This window comes from Equus quagga, chromosome 1 (genome assembly GCF_021613505.1).
Source record: "Equus quagga isolate Etosha38 chromosome 1, UCLA_HA_Equagga_1.0, whole genome shotgun sequence".
Classification (NCBI taxonomy): domain Eukaryota; kingdom Metazoa; phylum Chordata; class Mammalia; order Perissodactyla; family Equidae; genus Equus; species Equus quagga.
Genome location: NC_060267.1, coordinates 15,598,075 through 15,618,622, shown reverse-complemented (window position 1 = coordinate 15,618,622; position 20,548 = coordinate 15,598,075). Strand labels below are relative to the sequence as shown.

At 58.6% G+C, this 20,548-nt stretch overlaps 1 protein-coding gene across 5 annotated transcripts; it reads right to left on the bottom strand.

The window, feature by feature from the left end:
• Positions 1 to 51: 51 nt before the first annotated feature.
• Positions 52 to 20,449, bottom strand: RARG (retinoic acid receptor gamma). 5 transcript variants are annotated; one of them, XM_046653050.1, is made up of 9 exons: positions 20,261 to 20,449; positions 15,844 to 16,175; positions 4,922 to 5,070; positions 4,536 to 4,677; positions 3,737 to 3,897; positions 3,345 to 3,521; positions 2,750 to 2,954; positions 2,164 to 2,322; positions 52 to 1,352 (listed from the first exon to the last, which is right to left on the bottom strand). In XM_046653050.1, the coding sequence occupies exons 2-9, from the start codon at positions 16,025 to 16,027 to the stop codon at positions 1,153 to 1,155; spliced, it is 1,377 nt and encodes a 458-aa protein (XP_046509006.1). In that variant the 5' UTR covers positions 16,028 to 16,175; positions 20,261 to 20,449; the 3' UTR covers positions 52 to 1,152. The 5 variants fall into 5 exon arrangements, with proteins under 5 accessions (XP_046509006.1, XP_046508986.1, XP_046508996.1 ...); XM_046653030.1 differs by lacking the exon at positions 20,261 to 20,449 and adding an exon at positions 20,009 to 20,061; XM_046653040.1 differs by lacking the exon at positions 20,261 to 20,449 and adding an exon at positions 19,630 to 19,649.
• Between the last annotated feature and the right edge of the window lie 99 nt (positions 20,450 to 20,548).

The window sequence follows — 20,548 nt, the reverse complement described above, 5'->3', positions numbered from 1 at the left end:
CAGATCAGCTGGTCATTTCCCCCACCACCTCCTAGAGGGAGCCACATCCCATGAGTTTCTATCACTTTATTTTGCAAAAATAGAAAATTCAGCAATATGCGATACAGCGGGGTGGAGGGGAGATGTAAACAGAGGGGAGGGGACAGCACCCTGACCCCCCAGAGAAACAGGGGAGCCAGCGGGAATCTTATTTGGCAGCTAAATACAAACTGGGGATTGGAGGAAGAAGGGCGGGGTCACAGGGGCCCTAGGCACCCCCTCCCAAGACTCCTGGAGGAAGGGGTCAATTCCAGGGTGTAAACAAAAGCTAATAAATAAATAGAGGCTTCCTCTGGGTCAGGGCGGGATCAGCTAAGCAGCACCCACCCCCCTCTCCCTGGGCCAAGCTGCTCTGGGGGTCAAGAGGGGAAGGCACTAGGGGGAGAAGGATCCCCTGGCCCCTCTGTAGTGTAGGAGGGTCCCTGCCCCTGATGGCTGAGATGGGGGGCAGGGGGAGCCCAAGGCACATGATAGGGCTGGGGGAGGGCTTGTAACGGAGGGCACAAGGGAAACTCTGGGCCCAAGCAAAGAGGCGCAGAATGGACCTGCATCTGTCCCTTTCACCCTCTGTTCCCCCATGGAAATGCAGGGCCCAGCCTGCCCTACCCTGACCTGGCATGAGGATGGGGCACAGAGGGCAGCGTGCACCCAGCAGGTGCGTTCTGCAGCATTAGGCACCAAGGGCAGGGGTAAGAGGGTGGGCTCAGCCCTCCCCCTATGCCCCCCTTTTGGTCTCTAGTGTTCCTGTTTGCTCCCAGAGGCCTAAGCACCAGCAGAGGAAGGGGCTGTGGAATGGCAGAGTCTTCCTCTTGCCCTGGGGAGCCCAGGACCCTGGTGCCTAAGGGGCAGTGCTGAGATTTTAGAGTCCAAACCCAGGCTCACCCCTCTGCCCTCTCTACTGATGGGAGCAGGGCAAGCCCCCAAGACTGGAGAGAGAGCCAGTTAGAGCAGGAAGGGGATGAACACAGAGGCATCCCTGGAAACTTTGGCAAAAACAAGGAGCTCATTGGAAGGGGTGGGGAGAGGGCAGAGCAGGTCCTCCTCCAGTCACGGGTGGTGTCTGGGAGATGGTCAGTCTGCTGCCTGGAGCCCCAACCCCCATGGCAAGGGAAGTCAGGGGTCCTGGTCAGGCTGGGGGCTGCGGCCCCTTTTGCCCTGGCCCCCAGGAACCTCATCCTCGCTAGAGGCCTTGGAGTGGGGACCAGGCTGCGAGGAGTCGTCCTCAAACATTTCAGGGTTTTCCAGCATCTCTCTGATGAGGGGAGGCATCGGGCCCGGAATCTCCATCTTCAAGGTAATGGCCCTTTCCGCTCCTGTAATGGAGGAGCAAAGAGGTTCAGCGGGGCAGAGGTACATGTTCCTTGAGGCCCTAACCTTTCTCAACTGTCCTATGACTCCCTTCAGGGGGCTCCCAGGACAGGCCTGCCGCCTCTCTGTCCCAGCTTACCCTCTCCCTAATCCACGGTTCCTGGGGGCCACTCCTCTGCCCACTCCTCTACCTGTCTTCTCTGCCAAGCCTGCTGTCCCTTCGTCCCATTCTGTCAGGCTGTCTTCTCAAAGATCACACCATGCCCAACTCTCAGCCCCACTCCTCAGGTACCCCACCCTTGAATGTCCACAGCTTGCCAGTTGTTCCTAGCCCTGTTCTTAATAACATTTATGATAATAGCTAATATTTATCAAACACTTACTATCTGCCAGGCATCTTTCTAAATCAGCACTGTTCGACAGAACTTTCTGTGATTATGGGAATCTCTGCTCTGTCCAACATAGTAGTCACTAGCCACAAGTGGCTACTGAGCCCTTGAAATGTGGCTCCTGCAACTGAGGAACTCAATGTTTAGCTTAATGCAGTCCCAAGCCTGTGGTGTGTTAACTCAGTTAGTCCTCCCAATAACCTTATGAGGCGGATGTAAGCACAGCCCAGTTTACAAACAGGAAGACAAGGTACAAAAAGTAAAGGAATTTGCCCAAAGTCTCCCCACTAGCAGGTGGCAGAGCTAGGATTCCAGTGTAGGCCACCTGGTTCTCACCCGCCCTGTTCTTGTCTCTGCCTGTCCACCTGCCTGACCTGGGAGACCAGCAGCTCCAGGAAGAGAGAGGGGAGGCTCACTCGTGACTAACCCTTGGTGCTGATGCCCCGGAGGTCGGTGATCTTCATAAGCATCCTTGGGAACATGTAGGGCTGGGTGGGCCGCCGCCGCCGGGCATATAGCCTCAGGGCTTCCAGCAACGGCTCCTGGAGCTTGTCCACTTTTTCAGGTTCCTCCAGGTCCATACGGTCTATGGGGACAAGCACAGAAGAGATGGGGAGGACAGTGACAAGTGGCTGATCTCCAACTGACCCTGCTCTACTGGCCTCCAGGACCCAAACTTGTCCCATCAGCCCTCGCTTATTGTCCGTGAACCCCACCCAGGCCATGTCCCCATGTCTAAGCCCATTCAGCAAGAGGCTTTCTCTGGTAAATCACTCCTGCCCAGACCCCCATCTCAGCACCAGCATCTGGGGTCTCCTCAGCTCCCCCTGGCTCTGCCCCTCTTTTTGTCCTATGTTCCAGGCTGCAGGGGTGCCTCGACTGGATAAGAAGTCTGTGGATGGGGCCAGGTACAACAATCCAGGGGGAGGTACCAAGGTCTCCCCTGGTCAGAGATCAGGTGTCAGGTGTGGAGGGAAAGGAGCCCAAGCAAACGCCAGGGGGCGCCCCCGTACCTCCACAGATGAGGCAGATGGCACTGAGCAGCCCTGTCTCCGTGTCATCCATCTCCAGTGGCAGGAGCTGCCCAGCAAAGGCAAAGACGAGGTCTGTGAGGGGCCCGAAGCCAGCGTTGTGCATCTGGGTCCGGTTCAGGGTCAGCCCATCGGAGAAGGTCATGGTGTCCTGCTCTGGGGTGTACCTTGTGCAGATCCGCAGCATCTGGAGGTGGCCGGGGGGAGGGTTAGTGCTGTCTCTGGGGAGGGGGGCGTATGGGGGTGGAGAGAAGAGGGAATGAGGTACACGTGGAAAGTGAGGAGGTTAGGTCCAGAAGGAGGGAAACTTGAAGCAGCACGGGGAGGAAGGCAGAGAGATGGAGGATCTGAATGTTAGAGAGGGAAGAGAAGTCAGAAGGAGGCCAGGCATCCAGAATTCTAGGAGCAGATCTTAGGGACAAGGGTTAAGACAAAAAGAGCCTGGGCTTAGAGGAGATCTGAGGAGTCCCAGATTAGAGTGGGGAGGAGAGAGAATGAAATCTTTGTGTGGACCAACTCCTTGGTCTCCTATGAGGGTCAGGCTGTGGGGGGAGACGGGCCCTGAGGCTTAACTTACCAGGATGTCCAGGCAGGCAGCCTTGAGGAGAGTGATCTGGTCAGCAATGCTGAGCCCTGTGAAGCCGGGCAGCCGCTTGGCAAACTCCACGATCTTGATGATGCACTTGGTGGCCAGCTCACTGAACTTGTCCCACAGCCCCAGATCCAGCTGCACCCGGTGGTCTGCACTGGAGTTCTGCACAGAGTGCAGGTTAGAATGCAAGCTAAGCCCCGCCCTAGAGATTGTCCTCTTTCTGCCAATACCTAAGCTCTTCCCTCTGCATTCTGATGCCCTCCTTGTCCTTGTCCTTGTCCTTGTCCTGCACCAGACCATGGCCTTCAACACAAGCCCTACTCTTTCCCCAAGGTGAACAGTCCCCTGCCCTCACTGGGGCCCTGCCCGCTTCTCACCGTGGTGTATTTGCCCAGCTGGCAGAGCGAGGGGAAGGTCTCCTGATGGGCTTTGCTGACCTTGGTGATGAGCTCTTCTAACTGAGGGCTCAGCTCATAGCTGTCAAGAGACCCTTCTTCCTTCACCTCTTTCTTCTTCTTGTTCCGGTCATTCCGCACGGCTTGGGGGTGGAGGCACAAAGAGAGGGGCAGGACGCTCAAAACCTCCCTCTGGATATCTCCTCTCTCCCTGATCTAATGTGCGCAGTCCTTATCATGAACATCTCTTCCCTGGGACCCTAGTTAGTGCCTCAGTTTCCCTAGCTCCTACATTAGCTCCCATTCCCTGGCTGGCTCTCCCCAGCCCCACCCAGGGCCTGCAGCCCCTGCTCCCTCCCCAGGCCATTCGGCTCCATCCTGCCCTTCCTGTCACCCTGCAGGAGCTGGGGAGGGGGGGCAGGATATGCAGGCGGCAGGATATCCACTTATAGCCTTGGCAGCACAATGGCGCAGGGAAGGGGGGGCACCCCAGGTCCACCTCAGGCTCAGTCCTGGGAGCATGGGGAGGGGACTGGCAAGCCCCACTTCCCCTCAAAACAGGAGAATGTGAGACAGGTAGCCCCATTCACTCTTTCAGAGAAGGGGCGAATGGGAAGGGGTGGGGCCTCCTGGGTGAAAGGAGCTAATCAAATACGACTGGCCAGGGAGGAGGCAGCACCCCAGGGCAGGCTAGATCTCAGAGGTCAGGGCGGTGGGAAGAGGGTGGCAACCACAGGCTGGGACAGGAGTGTTCCTGCCCAGGCCAGGGCCAGGGACCTACCTTCCTTGGACATGCCCACTTCAAAGCACTTCTGGAGTCGGCAGTACTGGCAGCGATTCCGGGTCACCTTGTTGATGATACAGTTTTTGTCGCGGTGACATGTGTACACCATGTTCTTTTGGATGCTGCGGCGGAAGAAGCCCTGGAGTTGGGGGTGAGGGGAACATCAGTGAAGCAGGATGCTGACAGTACCAACCTCCTACAGGCCTTGCAGGCTACCCCAGGCCTGACCCAATCTATTTACTACCTAGGGGCAAAGCAGCCCCTCCCACCCCACAGAGATACCTACTCACACACTGTCCCACCCCTCTGGGCTGGTCCCTGGTCTCTGCTCTCACGCGGGTAACTCCAGGTGCCCAATGGGCCCATCCCCACTACGTACACACCTTGCAGCCTTCACAAGAGCTGACCCCATAGTGGTAGCCAGAGGACTTGTCATTGCACACGAAGCAGGGCTTGTAGACACGAGGAGGTGGAGGGGGTGAGGGCGAGCTGGGCACCATCTCCTCTGAGCTAGTGCTCTGCGTCTCCACCGCTGGAGGGGGGAATCAGTGATGCCGGTCAGGGGAGGAGGACCCCTCAGATCTCCAGGCATCCACATTACACACACACACACACACCCGTTCCCACTTCTTCCTCCTGCTCAGTGCTGACAACACCATCACCACCACAAAGATTTAAGTCCCAACAACCATGTACAGCCCCAGAATAAACACTTCCAGAAACCCCCAAACAACCACGAGGACTGCACCTCCTAGAGTCTGGCCGTCTCCCCCTACCACAGTGCCAGCCCGAGGCCACGTGACACTGCTCAATTCTCCAAGTTCCAGGCCAAAGCCGTCCTGAAAGTTAACATCTCTGAGCCTCGGTGTCCCCAGCAATAAGGGAGTGGGTAGAGGGGTTACGTCTGGCGGCTCTGAACTCTCTAGTCACTCCCTGTCACATGGGTCGATCTTTGTCAGGTGACCTACCTCCCACCATCCTCCTCATGAGGCAATAGATCTGGGGGTGATAGGCAATGACAGGCCACCTGGAGCCAGCACCTGGCTAAATGACCTGCTGGGACATGCAGTAGGTAGAACAGAACCTCATTTTCTCTCAAGCAGTACAGGGTAGGTAACCCTCAAGCTTTTCCCTCCCATACCAAGCCCCAAATAACCACAATGTCCTTTTCCCCAGAAACCACACTGACACAGTGGAGCAAATGGGACACAGCTGTCAGGAAAGTACATTAGAGGATATGCAATAGTCTATTTTACACCTGAAGAAACTGAGGTCAAGAGAGGGTAGTGACAGCCCAGCGCCACAGTGCCAGACCTTCTGACTAGATCCAAGTGGCCTGGCTGGAGTCACACGAGTTGGGGAAGGGGAGACTGAGGTATCCGCTCAGATTCTCAGGTCTACAAGCTGTTGGGGGTGTAGCAAACGGGAGAAGTCAGGTGACAGTGGGTAAACAGGGCTAATGGGGGAGGGGAGCTCTCTCTGGACCCTCTCTGAGACTGTCTTCACTCCTAAACGTCCCCTGAAAACACTCAATTGCAGCTCAAAAGGGGTCTCAGCCCTCGCCACACAGACTGCGTGTAGGGAGGACACCTTCTGTTCGGGAAGCTGCTGAGTAAACCTTTTTTGGGTGTGTGGTTGATCTTCAGAGGCTGGAAAAACCTCTAAGTTATTCAACCTGTAGGACCTGTTGCCCAAACCTGGAGGGGCCAGGTTAATGCAAGGAAACCCTAAGACCCTCCCTAAGAAGTGGCCCACGCACCCACCTCATGAAGACCTTCTTCCCTCTAATTCGCTGCAGCCCACCTGGTCAGAAGTCGGCCCCATGCCGCCAGAAGGGCAGAAGGAATGCCCAGGATGCTGGGGTCCCAGGATAGCTCCACCCACCCCACCCCCCAACACACACAGACACTGCATTAGCATAAGAATCCTGCTGGAGTGAGATTCCCCGATGAAAAAGGAGAGCGAGGAGGGGAGGGAAGAAGGGTGCCTGGAGTCTATTCAGAGCTGGAGGCGGGAGACTCCAGCAGGGGCCAGTGCTGAGAGATGTGGGGCGGGCTGGAATGCCTTTCAGGACCCCTCCTGGCATCCTCTGAGGGCACATGTGCTGTCCACAGGCCAGTGCGTGGGGTGGTGCTCACTCTGGCGCTGACGCCCTCCCTGCCCGCAGAGCGCTGCCTCATTTCCTCTCTTGCGAAAGGGCCTGGGTGCGGTCAGACTGGCATAGGGCAGTGCCAGCCAATTATAAGACTAGGGGCCCCAGGGAGGCAGGCCCGGGGGCAGCTTTTCCCGTCTAAGTGGTGCTGCCACCCCTTCTCGGCACCCTTCTGGCACACCCCCGCCCCCTGAACCCTAAAGTGCAGCCCAGTGGCTCTGGTCAATCTGGGGGCAAAGAGAATGGCTAATTGGGTCAACTCCGCTCAGATTCCCTTCTCAGCTCTGGGCTGAGACCCCACCATCGGGATGCCACTCCTGGGCTAGGCAGGGGCCCCCGCTGGGGAGGGGTGGGGGGGGCTCTGGGTTTTTCTCCTTTTAAAGCCCAAATTGCTGAAATTGAGGAAATTCCTGACCAGGCTGAGCGGAGCTTCAAACAAACTCTTTATAACCGGCTGTAAACGCTCCCAGCTGCGAGGCCCAGGGCTGAGAAGCCCAGACTCACAATCTGACACATACCTCCTTGGAGACACACACACATACTCACATGTCAACAACACACAGGGCACAAAAGCAGGCATGTTACCAATGCACTCTATACCCAAACAGGACCCCGGCACAGAACACACAGGTGGGCACAGAGGCACACTCCCTCCAGCCACACCGTGGAGGTGGAGGCACAAGTCATAAAGCTGACACACAACACCCAGCGCTCCGCTTCACATTTGCAAGCAAGCAGCTAGCTCTGCTACCAGACAAACACCCGGGCCTGCCAACACAGCACCAGGACACCAAAGCCGCCAAACATGCACAGACACACCACCCCACCCTCCCCTCAAAGGACCTCTTTCCTGCCCTGGTTTAGACACACAGGTCTAAAGTACTTTCTAAAAGTGTGTGGAGCAGGCCTCAAGCCCACCAAGACCCCAGAAGCCAAAATTACTGGTCCAAACTGAAACGCAAAAGCACACTGCCAGCCAAGTCCTAGAGGCTTCCATGGGCCTGAAAAAGGACAGAGACCCTGCCCGGCCTCCACAAATCCCTTCCTGGGAGATGATTCTCTCCACCTCAGCACCCCTCCCAGCATACCCCAATTCCCCATCCTATTGGGCAAGGAGAGGAAGGTTAAGAATTCACAAGGATTTGGTGCAAAGCAATAGTTTCATGCTTTCTCCGCCCTTTAAATGCCACACTTTTAATTCTTGCCCCACCCCACCCCGAAGTACGGTCTTCTGTTTGCCACCTCCCTCTTCCAGTCTCCCAGTTGTTAAATCTGAGCAGCTCTGCCCTGGAACCAAAAGACCAAAAAAAAAAAAAAAGGCGAACTCGTAAACAGCGCTGCCGAGTGCCAAGGAGCGAGGCGCGTTGGCGGGGCTCGGTGACCCCGCGCGCGCACTCCCCCAGCGCCCGCCGGCCGCCCCTGCCCAGTGCCCCCAAGCCCCTCGGCCCCGGGCGTCCGCACCCCGGCTACTATGAGCGCGGGCTCGGCCCCGGGGAAATTTGGGGGGTGTTCCAGGCTCTCCTCCCGGCCCCTCCCCACACCCCACGCCCGCCAGGCACTTCGGCCCAGGCTTCAAAGCCGCCTCTCATCTGGACTTCATTTTTACTGCCTCTCAGTCCCCAGCTTTTTATTACCGCTCTGGAAAGGGGTTCCAGGGCCCCAGGCCTGGCATCTCCCATTTCACAGAGAGGGGAAGATGGATATTTGGGGAACCAGTAGTCGTACTCCCCCTGCCGCTGCCACCTCCAGGCCACCTCCCACCATCTAGAGACTTGGCTGTAAACTTCTCGCTTCCTACTGAAATTGTGTGCGTTGGGGCCATAGGAAAAAGTCATCTCTGCATACAATCCTATACACACTTCCAAACATTGCTTTTTAAAATGGGGGAGGGGGGCGCCAGAGCCCAGCCTCCTCCGGGTGGTGTGCACAACCCCTTCCACCCTGCACGGAGAACACACAGGATGCACGCTCGAACACAGCACTTTCCAAAACCGCCCCCGCAGCCACGCAGGGGCACACGCCCTCCCGGCCTCACGCCACAAACATCCCACACAGGGCCATGCGGACCTGCCAACGCTGTCGGAGGGCGACACTGCGCGGAGAGACCCCTGCACTCACACCCACACCGCCCTAGGCAAGGCGCTGCACACTTCAGGGATTCACACCCTCTGAAAATCATATTTTTTACACTCTGAACTTCCCACATGGACTTTACAAACGCCACCCACGATCCTGGGTGCCATATCCCTTCGGGGCCAGGGACCTGCGGGCACAAACTACCAACACACCTCGGTCTCTCTCTATCCCCAGGAATTCTGGAGTGGCATCAACCACAGGTCCTAGCTAAACACCCACCATAAAAACCACACACACTCCAAACACTACTGCACACACCCAAAGGAGTAGCTGAGGCCCCCACGTTTAAAGGGCCAGTACCTCTCTTTCCTATACACCCGCCCCTGACAGAGAAAGGGTCAGAATCTCCGTTTGCACCCCAGTCCCACCTTTTACACACGGAAAGAGTGAACCGCTGCCTCTCCCGCACCCCACACCCTAGCCCCCGGCTCGGGTACCTACATTGCAGACTGGCGGGCTGCGGCCAGGCAAAAGGCTCAAGTCCGGCGAAACAGGAGCTGCCCGTGGCTCTGCGCAGCAAGCCGGCCCCGGGCCCGGCAGCCCCATACAGCCGTCGCGGACCCGGGGCAAACGTTTCCATGCAGTCGTACATCGCGACCCGGCTTGGAGGGAAGCTGGGTGCTAGGAACACCAAGGACCCGCAGCCGATTCCCCCTCCTCCCCCGGCGGCGCCCCGCTCCTGGAGGGGGGGAGGGGGAGGGCTAGCATAGGGCGCCGGGCTGCATGGGGGGTAAGGGGTGGGCGGGGAAGAGGGGGATCCCCAGCAGGGGAAAGGGACTGGGCGGGGCGCAAAGCAGAGGCTGCAGCTTCAGCCGCGGTCCGGCTCACTCTGGGCGCCTCGGCGGCTAGCACTGGGGAGACCTTTTGTAAAAGCGAAGCCCGGAGGGGTGGGGGGTGGGGCTTGGAGAGCGAAGGGGGCCGGGCACCAAGATGAGCAGAACTGGGAGTGGAGCGCACACACATACACATACACACGCTCGCGCCGCGGCGCGCGAGCTTGCTTAGACACATCCGTGCATGCATTTATGTTGGCAGGTACCACGCATTTGCAAATATGCAATAGTGCACATGCATGTCTGCACGCACATAAAATCACAGATGCACACACGTTTGTGCAAGCACACCTGGCTCTGGAGAACGCTTGCAAGCATTCTCTCTACACAGCCAGGAGGCTTTGCACGCATTTGCACTTAAGCGCGTGCCCTGGTCGGGGATGGGGGAAGGAGTGGAGGAACCAAGCACACTCATTTTCTTTCTCGTTTTCCCCCTCTCCCCCAAGACTCTCTTTTCCACTCAAGTCAATACAGGCAGGGACGTCAAGGATGACCGGGAAGAGGGGAACATCGAGATTCCCTGAGCGCAGCAGTTCTCCCGAGCCGGAGGACCTGCGCTACCTCCACCCCCTCATTCCCAGGCTTGGCTCCTCCCTCTCCCTCCGCGCGCGCGCTTCAGGGCTGAACAGTACATTCCTGCGGCTCGGCGCGCGCGGCCTCCTCCTTCCTTCCCGTCCTCCCCACCCCCGGTCGAAGGGCCGGAGCGCGCTCCCGCCGTGAACTCTCCGGGAACCCCCCTCGGGGCGGGTGGCCGGGCGCGCTCACCTCCTCCTGACCCGGCCCCGCCCCACCCCGCCCAGGCCGTCGCCAGCGCCGCCGCGGAGTCCCCCCGCCCCCTCCAGCGCAGCCTGGAGTCCACCCCTCCTAGCCCGAGCTGTCCTCCCTCCACCGCGTCCCGGGCCGCCTGCCTCCCAGTCCCTGCAGCCCCATCCCGCGACTGACACTCCCTCAGCGCCTCCGCCGCCTCTCTCAAGGCCCCTGCCTCCAACCTCACTTCACTCTTCGAGCCCAAAACTACCACCCCAGACTGCCCCGCCAGTGCCAGGGGCGCCTCGGCCGCAATGGCCCTCCTGAGTGCCAACGCCCCTCCCCCGGAGTTTCTACCGTGCCAGCTGCCCCAAAGTGCCAAGTGCCCCCCTCAGCAATAACTGCGAGTCTGGCCATGAACTGTTCTCGGAGCCATCACATCTCCCCACCATTGGCAATAAGCGCCCCTTCTCCCCTTCAGTGCCACACTTAGTGCCCTGCAGATCTTCAGGGCCGCCTCCCCGTCCCTCGCTTGCCCCTTCCGGGCACCGAGCGCCCTCGCCTGTCAGAGACTGGGCTGAGGGGGGCGGGGGTTTGGCCACGTCAAGAGTTTGCCCTCGCCGGGCCGGGCCGACTCGGGGACCCTGGCCCCGGGACAGCGCCAGCGGCGGCGACTCCCGGAAACCGCCCCTCCCCCGCGGCCCGCCCGCCGCCCGCCCGCCCGGCCGCCCGGCGGGCCGGCCCAGCCGGCTCTGTCAGCGCCGCTCACACAGGGAGCGCTGGGGGAGCGGGAGCGCCGCCCGGCCCGGCCCGGCCCCTGCCCCCGCCCGGCGGCTGCGGCGGCCAGGGCGGGGCGCGCTTTTCTAAGAATCTGTTGTACCGGGTGGGGGGCGCACTGGGGTGCTGCAGGAGTGGGGCGCCAGTTTGGAAGAATAAAGAGCAGGAAGGGGTGCCAGAGCAGCGCAGAGGAGGGGTCCGGGTGGCTGCCGGGGATTGCGGGGGGGCAGGGCTGGGAAGGAGGGCCTGGCTGGCGGATGGGGAGGCGCGGGGTGGCAGCGTTGACTGGGGGGCTTGAAGCAGGGATGAAGAGGGCATGCAGTGCTCTTTCCAACCCAGCGTGGGCTCCCTGCTCCTGCCCCCAACCCCAAATACCCCATTTCTGAATCCAGCCCCATCTCCCCCGCTGCGAAAAAAGGGTGACAGATTTCTGAATCAGAATCTGGCCAGTGGCAAAAAAAAAAAATTAAGTGCAAAATGGGGAGTACCCCCCAAAAAAGGGGGGAAAGAGCCCTGATTAGTCAACTCCAGGCTGTCAGTCACCCCCACCCTTCCCCCTCCGAAATCTGAAAGGTCCCAATTAAGTCAGGCCTGCCTGGTTGGTAATTAGAACCAGAAGTGGCCAGGCCACAGGGAGGGGGGTTGGGAGTGGGGCACAGGAGGAGTGGGGGGAGGGCTCCAGGAAGTCATGAGTCCTCAACAGCCCCCCTTTCTCTTCACCAGATGCACCCCTCTCCTCATCACCCATCTGTGTGTGCTTCCCAGGCATTGCAGGGAGAGGGGGCCCTAGAAAGGACCAGGCATTAGGGTGTCAGGCCCACCCTTCCCATCAACTCCAGCCCCCCCATTCTAGACTGTCTTAGTACAGTCTTGAGGAGAAGGTAAGCGGATGGGGGAATCTAGTGCCCCCTCTTTTCCCCCAAAGTCCCCCCAGCCCTTATTGCAGCAATTAGACCCATTAGCCTTCTAGCATTTCATGGGAACCAGATGTTCTCCACCAGCCTGATGGGAGGATGGGGGGGGGGGGGCTGCTGCCTGACTCACCCCCTTCCCTATGATCCCCACCACCAGGGCGCACCCCTCCCAGCTAGAGCCCCACAAAGGCACGGCCCCAGAGGCAAAGAGAAGTGTACCCCTCCCCCACTTAGGAGGCCATTAGCGCTCAGAGTCTTCCATGGTCACCCCTCAGAGCCTCTACTACCCTGGCAAGGATGAGTTTGGCCAACAAGGGACTGCGGTGGCACCAACAGCTAACTCCTTATGCACCCCTCCTCTCCCCCTCCTGCCACCTTCGGGATGAGGCTTGACAATGACTGGGTCTGAATTCCTCATGCTAAATTCTCCTCTTCTCCCAGAACTTCCCTGAAAAAACTGAAGAGGGGGCATTTCAAAGCAAAGAGGGCCCGCCCCAGGGTAAGTCCCGACTTGGGAGTCCCACCTGAAGGGCGGTAGGAGGGGTCTCTGGAGGAGGGGGAAGCAGAAGAGCGGGGGAATAGGGAGGTGTGAATGAGGGCCGGGGCCCAAAGCAGGGATGTGAGGAGCGCTGGGCAGGATGGGGGCTGGGACCGGGTAGGGGGCCAGGAGAGGGGGGTGCAGCCTGGGCCCCAGCGGCGGCGGCTTGCCCGGCTCCCCCCGCCGGAGAGGTTTCCTGTTGCAATCAAAGCCCCGTTTGTGTCGGCCTGGAGCTGGAGCCCGAGCCTGAGCAGGAGAGACTGGGGAGGGGAGGGGAGGGAGGCAGCGGGCTGGGGTTTTTTCCTGGAGGAGGCCTCGCTGCCGCCTGCTCGCCACCCTTACCCGCCAGCCTCTGCTTGCCTCTCCCAGCGACTGGGCTCTTTTTGTGTCTGTGCCTTTTTGGCCAGCATACTTCCCTCATCTGGTTTAGGTCTCTGAGTCTCCCTTTTTCAGTTTCTTTTAAGTAGAACTCTTTTTCTTCCTCTGCCTTTCAGCCTGCCCTCAGTTTCTCCATGTGACTTCGTGTGATGCAGTCTGGGCTCGTTGTCCCAGAGACACTGTCACCAAGTTCAAAGGACAAACTGGGCCAGGTCCTCAGGACCACAGATATCTCAAGAGGAGGAGGAGGGCAAGGCTTCCCTTCCGTCCCATCACACTCTGTTCCCTGTTGTCTAGATAAAGCAAACATACACCACACCAGTGTTCAGAAGTAGAGAGATACACAGGCACACAGCCACCGGGGTTTCATGCACATGTATGAGCACGCACACGCGCACGCATTCACACACACAGCACACCCCTCTGCTTTCCCATGCACACAGGCCTGTGCTTGCCTTGGCAGCACGTGGTCCCCTTCCCTCTCCCCTCCTCCGCCACAAGGTTCTGAGATGCTTGCCTTTCCCACTCAGCCCCTGGAGAACCCCAAGAGGTGGAGCAAGACTTCCCTTCTCAACAAGGATGTCTCCAAGGTGCTAGGGACCCAGCAGTAGGATCCAGGAGCCAGCCCCAGGAGTTCCAGACTCCATCGCAGATGACCCTCCCTCCCATAGACTAAGAGAGAGAGAGTGAAGAGAGACACGGGCTCAATGTGAGGGTTGCTTTGGCATCAGACTGAGGCCTCCACTCCCTATGCATTAGATGGCCCCAGCCAAAGAAGGACAGTGGACCAGAGAAATGAGAGACTACACTCTTTCAGCCTTCGGCTGCTCTCCCACTGTGGAAAGTTTCCCAGACTCCGGGATCCCCTCTTGTCCCCTCTGCTTCCCTCTCCTTTACCACTGGGCACTGCATGCCCCACTCCCATGCAAGCCGTCTAGACCCAAGCCTTCCCTTCCTCCCCACCCCACCGCCACCTCTCTGCCCAGGCCTGTCCCCTGCTGCCAGCCGCACCCTCCCCAGCTGCCTGCCCTGGTTCTTGCTCCTCCCTTGGATTTCTCCTTTCAGTCCCCCTCCTTCAGGGCAGCCTTTGGGGATAGAGCCCAGTCTGACCCCTTCCCCTACCTTGACCTCACTTTGAACCCTGACCTTGATCTCAATGCTTCCAGAGCGCAGAGGCACAAGGAGGACTTCACTGGGGACTGGCTACTAGCTCTCAGCATTCTCCCCACTACCATTCTCTTTCTCCTCTCCCTCCTTTCTCCCCTGAACAGGGAAAATGAAGTCCCAGAGGACTGAGTTGTATGGTTCTGTGCAAGAAGTACATTCATGTAGGGAGGGTGGTTCCTTCCCACCTCCCGAGGCCCTGGGACAGATTCATGGGGTGTAAATGAGGTAGGGGAAGCCCAGCCGAGGTTTCCAAAAAGGTGGGCTTTGTGCTCTCTTATTCACCTGCATGCCACCCAAATAACCCCTGTTGGACTACAGACCTGCCACCAGCAGGCCTCACCAAACACCAGACACACCGTCAGCAGCCCTATTAAATACGGCCTCACTCCTCACACTGACTCTTTGTTGCACACACTGGAATTCTGAATATGAGCAGAGTCTCAGGGACATGCTGTGCACACACAACTGCATATGGTCTTCACACACACACACACACACACACGCCTTCTCCAGATGAGCACGGTCTTTCCAGTAGAGCTGCCAGCCCCGTCTAGTCACCCCTTTACACATACACACAACCCTCCGAGTGCCCCCTCCTGAAGGCAGGGCCCCTCCTCTCCTACCTCTCTCTCTGAGCTTATGGAGCTACAAAGGATGTGTCTTTTTCTTCTGTCTTTTCTTCTCCATCTCTGCTTCTGTCTCTCTGGAACTGCCCTCTTTCTGTCTCTCCTTCCATCACCTCCCCTTCTTTCCAGGTGAGACCTTCTCTACACCAGCTCACATGCTGACCCCTTATCCCACAGAGCCCAGCATCCCGGCCCTGCAGCTCATGGGCACCCATGCCTATAATGGCCTGGTCAGGAAGAACAACTACCAAGTAGGAGGAGAGGGGATCCACAGGGAAGAGGAGAGGCCTAAGGCTTGCCTGCTGTCAGCATTCAAAGGCTTAACCCAAAGAGGGCAGGCCTGAGGGACAAGTAGGGATCTGCACAGCATGTGGGCACTGTGCCAGACCTAGGGGGAGAGGAGGAGTCAGAACCCACATGGCTGGGGGAGAGGATGCTTCTGGAACACCCCCTCCACCTCCCTGGATTACTTATGGTACAAGAGCCACCCCCTTAGCAGTGTTGCCACCCCCCCTAGAACCAACAGGAGAGTTTCCTGACCCCACACATCTTTGGGCACCTGCCACTAGAACCCTTCCTCTTTTTGCAGCCTCGCTCTAATTCAGAACAATTTCACCTCTTGATCACAGAGTCAGCTGATTGGCCTCCCAGACTCCTCTGCTTCCCAGCCTGGCTTCTCACCCCTCCCTGCACGCAGGCAGCAGCCTCAGACTTCACCAGGCCCACCCTGGGCTGCCCATACAAAGGTGCTCTCCCCTGCTAGATGACTCACTCAGGAGGCAATTTTAGACCCCTAAATTTTAGGCATGCCACTTTCCCATCCTATTTGAGCAGAAGACCTCTCATTTGCAAACACGTACATCTGTTCCACCTCCAAACCCCCTCCCTCCCACTGCTGTCACTTACTCCATTAGCTCGAACCCCTGTCCCTGCCTGCCTTCCCAACGGGGGGGGGGGTGCCAATTTTCTATACCATTCACCCTCCAAATGCCCTCCTGTTTCCACTTGCCCTCACCCCCAAGATCCCTGAGACTCACACAGAGAGGCCATCTCCTTGGGGAGGTCAGGCTGGCCCAGACCCCGGAAGCTAGGGCTCAGCATCTCGAAAGGTGGAGACCCCCTGAGTGCCCCTGGGAAGGCGAAGGGGAAGCCAGCCCCTGGGTAGCCAGATCCAGGCCCCAGGGCACCAGCCGCAAAAAGTCGCTCCTTATTGGTGGCCATGGCAGCTGCGGTGTGGGAGGCTGAATCCCCTGGGGTCTGCAGTGGGCGGGGGAGGTCTTCAGCCACAGCCCCCGCCCATGCCCACTGCCCTGGCCTGGGAGGCTCCGTGCCCGCCCTTCCTGGCCTGCCCACTGGGTCTCCAAGAGTCCTAGGGAGAAAGAGAGGAAAAGGAGAGATGAGAGAATGACCACTCTGAGGTTCCAAGCCCCATGACCCTCCTCAGTTGGAGTCTTCCTCCGTGCTGCTAGGGTTTGTCCTGCCCTGGCTCAGGGCATCTACCACACGGTAGAGGAGGCAGGGCAGGTGCTTATGCAAATTCGGAGGAATTCTCCAGGGAAGGGTAAACTGAGTTTCCAAGGTGAATGATGCTCTGAGGACTCCTGGCAGAGAGGATTCCTAAGCTGAGAAGTCACCATTAAGCACCACAACCGGGCTAGACACTTGAGTGAACCCTCACATCAATCCTGTGAAGTAGGAATTGTGATGCCCATTTCACAGAGGTGGAGGCTGAGGTTCAGTGACCGGCTTAAAGTCACATGGCTGTAAGTGGTGGAGCCAGGATTCAAACTCTCTACCACCCTGGAGCAAGCAAACATACCTCTATTGTAGCTTTGGGGCCCTACACCTCTCTGGAGAGAAGAATAGTGCAAGGTTAGCAAAACGTTCTGGAGCCAGACAACCTGAACTGATCCTCACTGCTGGCTAGCTCTGGGACCTTAGGCATGCTACCTAATTTCTCTGTGCCTCAGTTTCCTCATTTGTCCATTGGGAATAATAATAGGGCCCATTTCATACGGTAGTTGGAGAACTAGACAATGTCACATATGTAAACTGTTTAGAATAATGGAGGGCACATATGAAATGCTATATAGGGGTCTCATATTATTTTTCTTTGTACCTTCTCTTCCTCCATACCTCTCTTTGAATTAGCATTTCCTTTTTTCTCTATCTTCCTCAATACTCCCTCTTCCAGGTTCCCCTCCCAATTCTTTCTCTGTCTCCAATTATCCCTCCCTCCGTAACCTCTCTTGCTCCCTGTCCTTCAAATCCACAGATGTGTGCCAGGTGTGATGTCAGGGAGCTCCTCACCTTGTCCTCAGCTTACTTTGCTTCTCCATCTCCTTTTCTCTCTCTTCTCTGGGCCCTCTTCCTCTAGAAAGCCCTCCCTGCATCCTCCCCTCCCTCAAACGTAGCCTGCCCCCTGAGATTTTTAACCAGAGCCCCTGGAAGGGGGAGGGGAAAGAGGGAGAGAGGAAATGGGAATCCTAGGGCCAGGCAGGTGGTTCCTCTCCTGACGCTCTGACAAGGGAAAGCTTGACTTTCCCAGGAGTCCCAGAAGCACCCACCTCTCTAAGGAGTTAGGGGCTAGGGAAGGAGAGTCACCCCGGCCTGGGTACCTCCGCTACCAGCCAGAACCATACTGGACTGAGATGAAGAAGGGTGGAGAAGGACCAAGAGAGAGTGGAACACATAGAGACCACAGGATGGGCAGGCCCAGAGGTAGGTGACGGGTATCTCTGCCTCTCTTTCCATCAATGTTTGCTTCTAGGATCAATAGCTCTCCATTTTTGTACCTCTGCTTGCTTGCTTTCTTTCTTTTCTATCTCTCATCTACCTTGGCCTTCAAGCTCCTGAGCATAAACTGTCACGGAGGTTACAGGAACTCAGACCCCAACACCACTTCCCTTCACTCAGTCGCGATGCATGAAGCAGCTCCTGCCCCTCACTAAGCACCCCCATATCCCAGGCACGCTCGGACTCTTGAGCCCAGTGTCTCCTCAGGCCCTAAAGGTTTGAGCTCCGAGCCCCCTGAGTCCCTCTCCTTTTCCTCCCTACTCCCTGAAGTCCTCATCCCTGGTTAAGCCCTGGTGGAGCCAGGAGTCCGGGCCCCTGAGGCCCCTGGGCCATAGCTCAACAGGCTGGGCCACATTCCAGGTGGATTAACCCCTCCAGTGCCAAGGGTGAGAAGCTCCTGGAGGTGTACCCCACCCCCCATCTTTCCCAGACTGGCTGAGACTGGGAACTGGCCCTGTGCTCCAGAACTCATTGTCTCTGCTTCTCATCTCCAGGTGGGAAATAGAGACCTGAGGGTGGGGCAGGAGGACTGTGGGGGAGAGGGGCGTGTTTCCCAGAGAGGGATGCTCAGACTCCTGGTCCTTACTGAAGAATGGAGCTGTAAATGAGCAAAGGACAGCCCCAGTCTCCCTGGCCTTCCTCCTATTTGGCCTCAGAGAAGGGACTTGAGAGTTGAGTGAAGAGAGGAAGGAGACAGATTCATCCCATTTCTGAACCTTGGTTTCTCTGCCTTGGCTGAGAAGGAAAGGGGAGGGTCTTAAGTCTGGGGTGGAGGAAAGGACCAAGCAATTGAAGACAGTGGTACAGGCAGTAAAAGGAAAACTATGGACTCGGATGCCTTGGTTCTTTGGGGGACCTGTAGAAGGCAGAGAACACTCCTCTCCTCCCAAGATGCCACCTCAGACAGAGGGGGGGCTGACTAGGGGAAAGGGGCCCTTACAAAGCTGCTTCTCTTAGAGCTGAGGTGGAGTTGAGGGGAGGGCATGGATGAAGGGGGCTGCCGGATGGAGGGGGGGGCGTCTCCTTGCCGTCCTGCCCGCTCCAGAGCCTGGAACAAAGCTGCTCTTGTCGGCTGCTCTCCACCCGCTGCCCCCCTCCCCTCTGTATAAACACGACCACCTTTTTCCATGACCCCATCCCCAGCCTGGGCGGAGAACCCAGGCATCCTCTGCTCTAGCCTGGGCCCCCAGCCTGCTCCCCAGGAGGCAGCAGTGGCCCCGGTTTCCCGGGCCTTGTGCCACCCTTGGGGGAGTCCAGACCCTTGAGTCTCCACCTCTCATCCCCAGGTGCCCTCCCTCCACCCCACTGGCCCCAGGGAGGGGCAGTGCCCAGGAGGCAGGCAGGCAGGCAATGCCAGTGGAATGTGTGTGGGCATTGGAGGGCACGGGCAGGGTGGGGCAGAGGGGGGAACTGGAGGTGCCAGTTAGGTGGCTTTCTGAGCCAGGGGTGGGGGTGTGCCGGGGTGGGGGTGTGCCCTGTGCTGCCTACCAGGTTGTAAGCCACAGCATGTGTGCATGCGCATGAGTGTGTGTGTCTATTTGGGATACTCAAGCTCCGGGCACCCTGCACACACTGCCCTCCACCCGCTCCCCTGTCCTCTCCTTGCCTCAAGGATGTGTGACACTGCCTGTGGTCCTCAACCCCAACTCAGCATCTGTGGAGTGACAGAAAGGGTGGGAGCCTCAGACTTGAGGACTGAGATTGCAGCTGCCCTGGACGTGGGCTCCAAAGGGCATAGTTATCTTAGCCTCTTAGCCTGCAGACCTCTCCTCAGGCTCAACTGCCCCCTTACCCCTGTGCATTCTGACCTTTTGGCCACCTGCAGTGATCCCCTCCTACATACTGGGTCAGGTTGAGGGGACTGGGCTGTAACTGCTCAAGACAGAGAAGCATGTCGGTGGGATTCTGGGACTAGGACTCCTGGGTCCCTGCCGCAGTCCTCCTGCTCTTCCCTTGTTCAATTGGGGCTCCCCTCAAGAATACTCCCGAAGAGCCCCCTACCTTGTCTGGAGGGAGCCAAGACTCACACCATGGCTGGGGATGTGAGAGCGGGAATCCTGAACTGTGCTCCCAGGGAACGTCACTGACCCCTGTCGTATCCACTTGTCTCTCCACACTCCTAGACCCCGAGGGCCAGGATCCCTTGCCTCCGGACCTTTTCCTTGCCCTTCTGATGACCAAGCTGTGCTTTTCCGCTGGGGAAGGAGGAACCTGGACCAGTTTGGACCAAAAATCCACCCCACAGACTCACCAGGGGAAGCCTGTGGGAGGGCAGGCGGTGGCCTTTCCCCGCGGAAGGGGACCCTGTCTTCCCTCTCTCTAAGCGCCAAAGCAGGATAGAAGCCCCCCCCCCCCCGCCCCCCGCGGCCGAAGCCCCCCCCCCAAATGCTCTCCCCCACTACTCACCAAACTGAAGGGTCCATAAAGCCCAGCCCAGCTCCCAGCCCCAGCTTTCTAAAATCCCCCCGTTCCCTTCCCACATCAGGGCTGACCCCCAAGTCGGGGCAGAAAGCCCCCCTCAAACCCTGAGCACAGCGTGGCCAGTCCTCGGAGGGACCGAGCCGGTGGCTGGTCGGCACGCCCGCCCCCAGCCCACCTCACCGGAGGACCCAGGCGTCCGCGGGCGGGCGGGCGAGCCTGCTTCCCCGCCTGACTCACCTGGAGGGGGAGGGAGGGGAAAGGGAGGCCGCGGAGCCCCGAGGTCCCGGCGTCGGGCGGTCGCGGGGATGGAGCGTCGCCGTGTCAGGGACTCGCGGTTATGGGGGGCTCTGGGGGGGCACGGGCTCTAGGCTGGGACTGTCCCGGGGCCTCTCGGAGCCCGCCCGCCCACGTGACCGCCCCAAAATATCCGACACATTTTCTCCCAAACCGCACACTGACTCTGCAGGCGGGGACACGGAAAATATTTTCTTTCTTTTTCTCCCTCCCCCCCCCCCCACCCCCCTC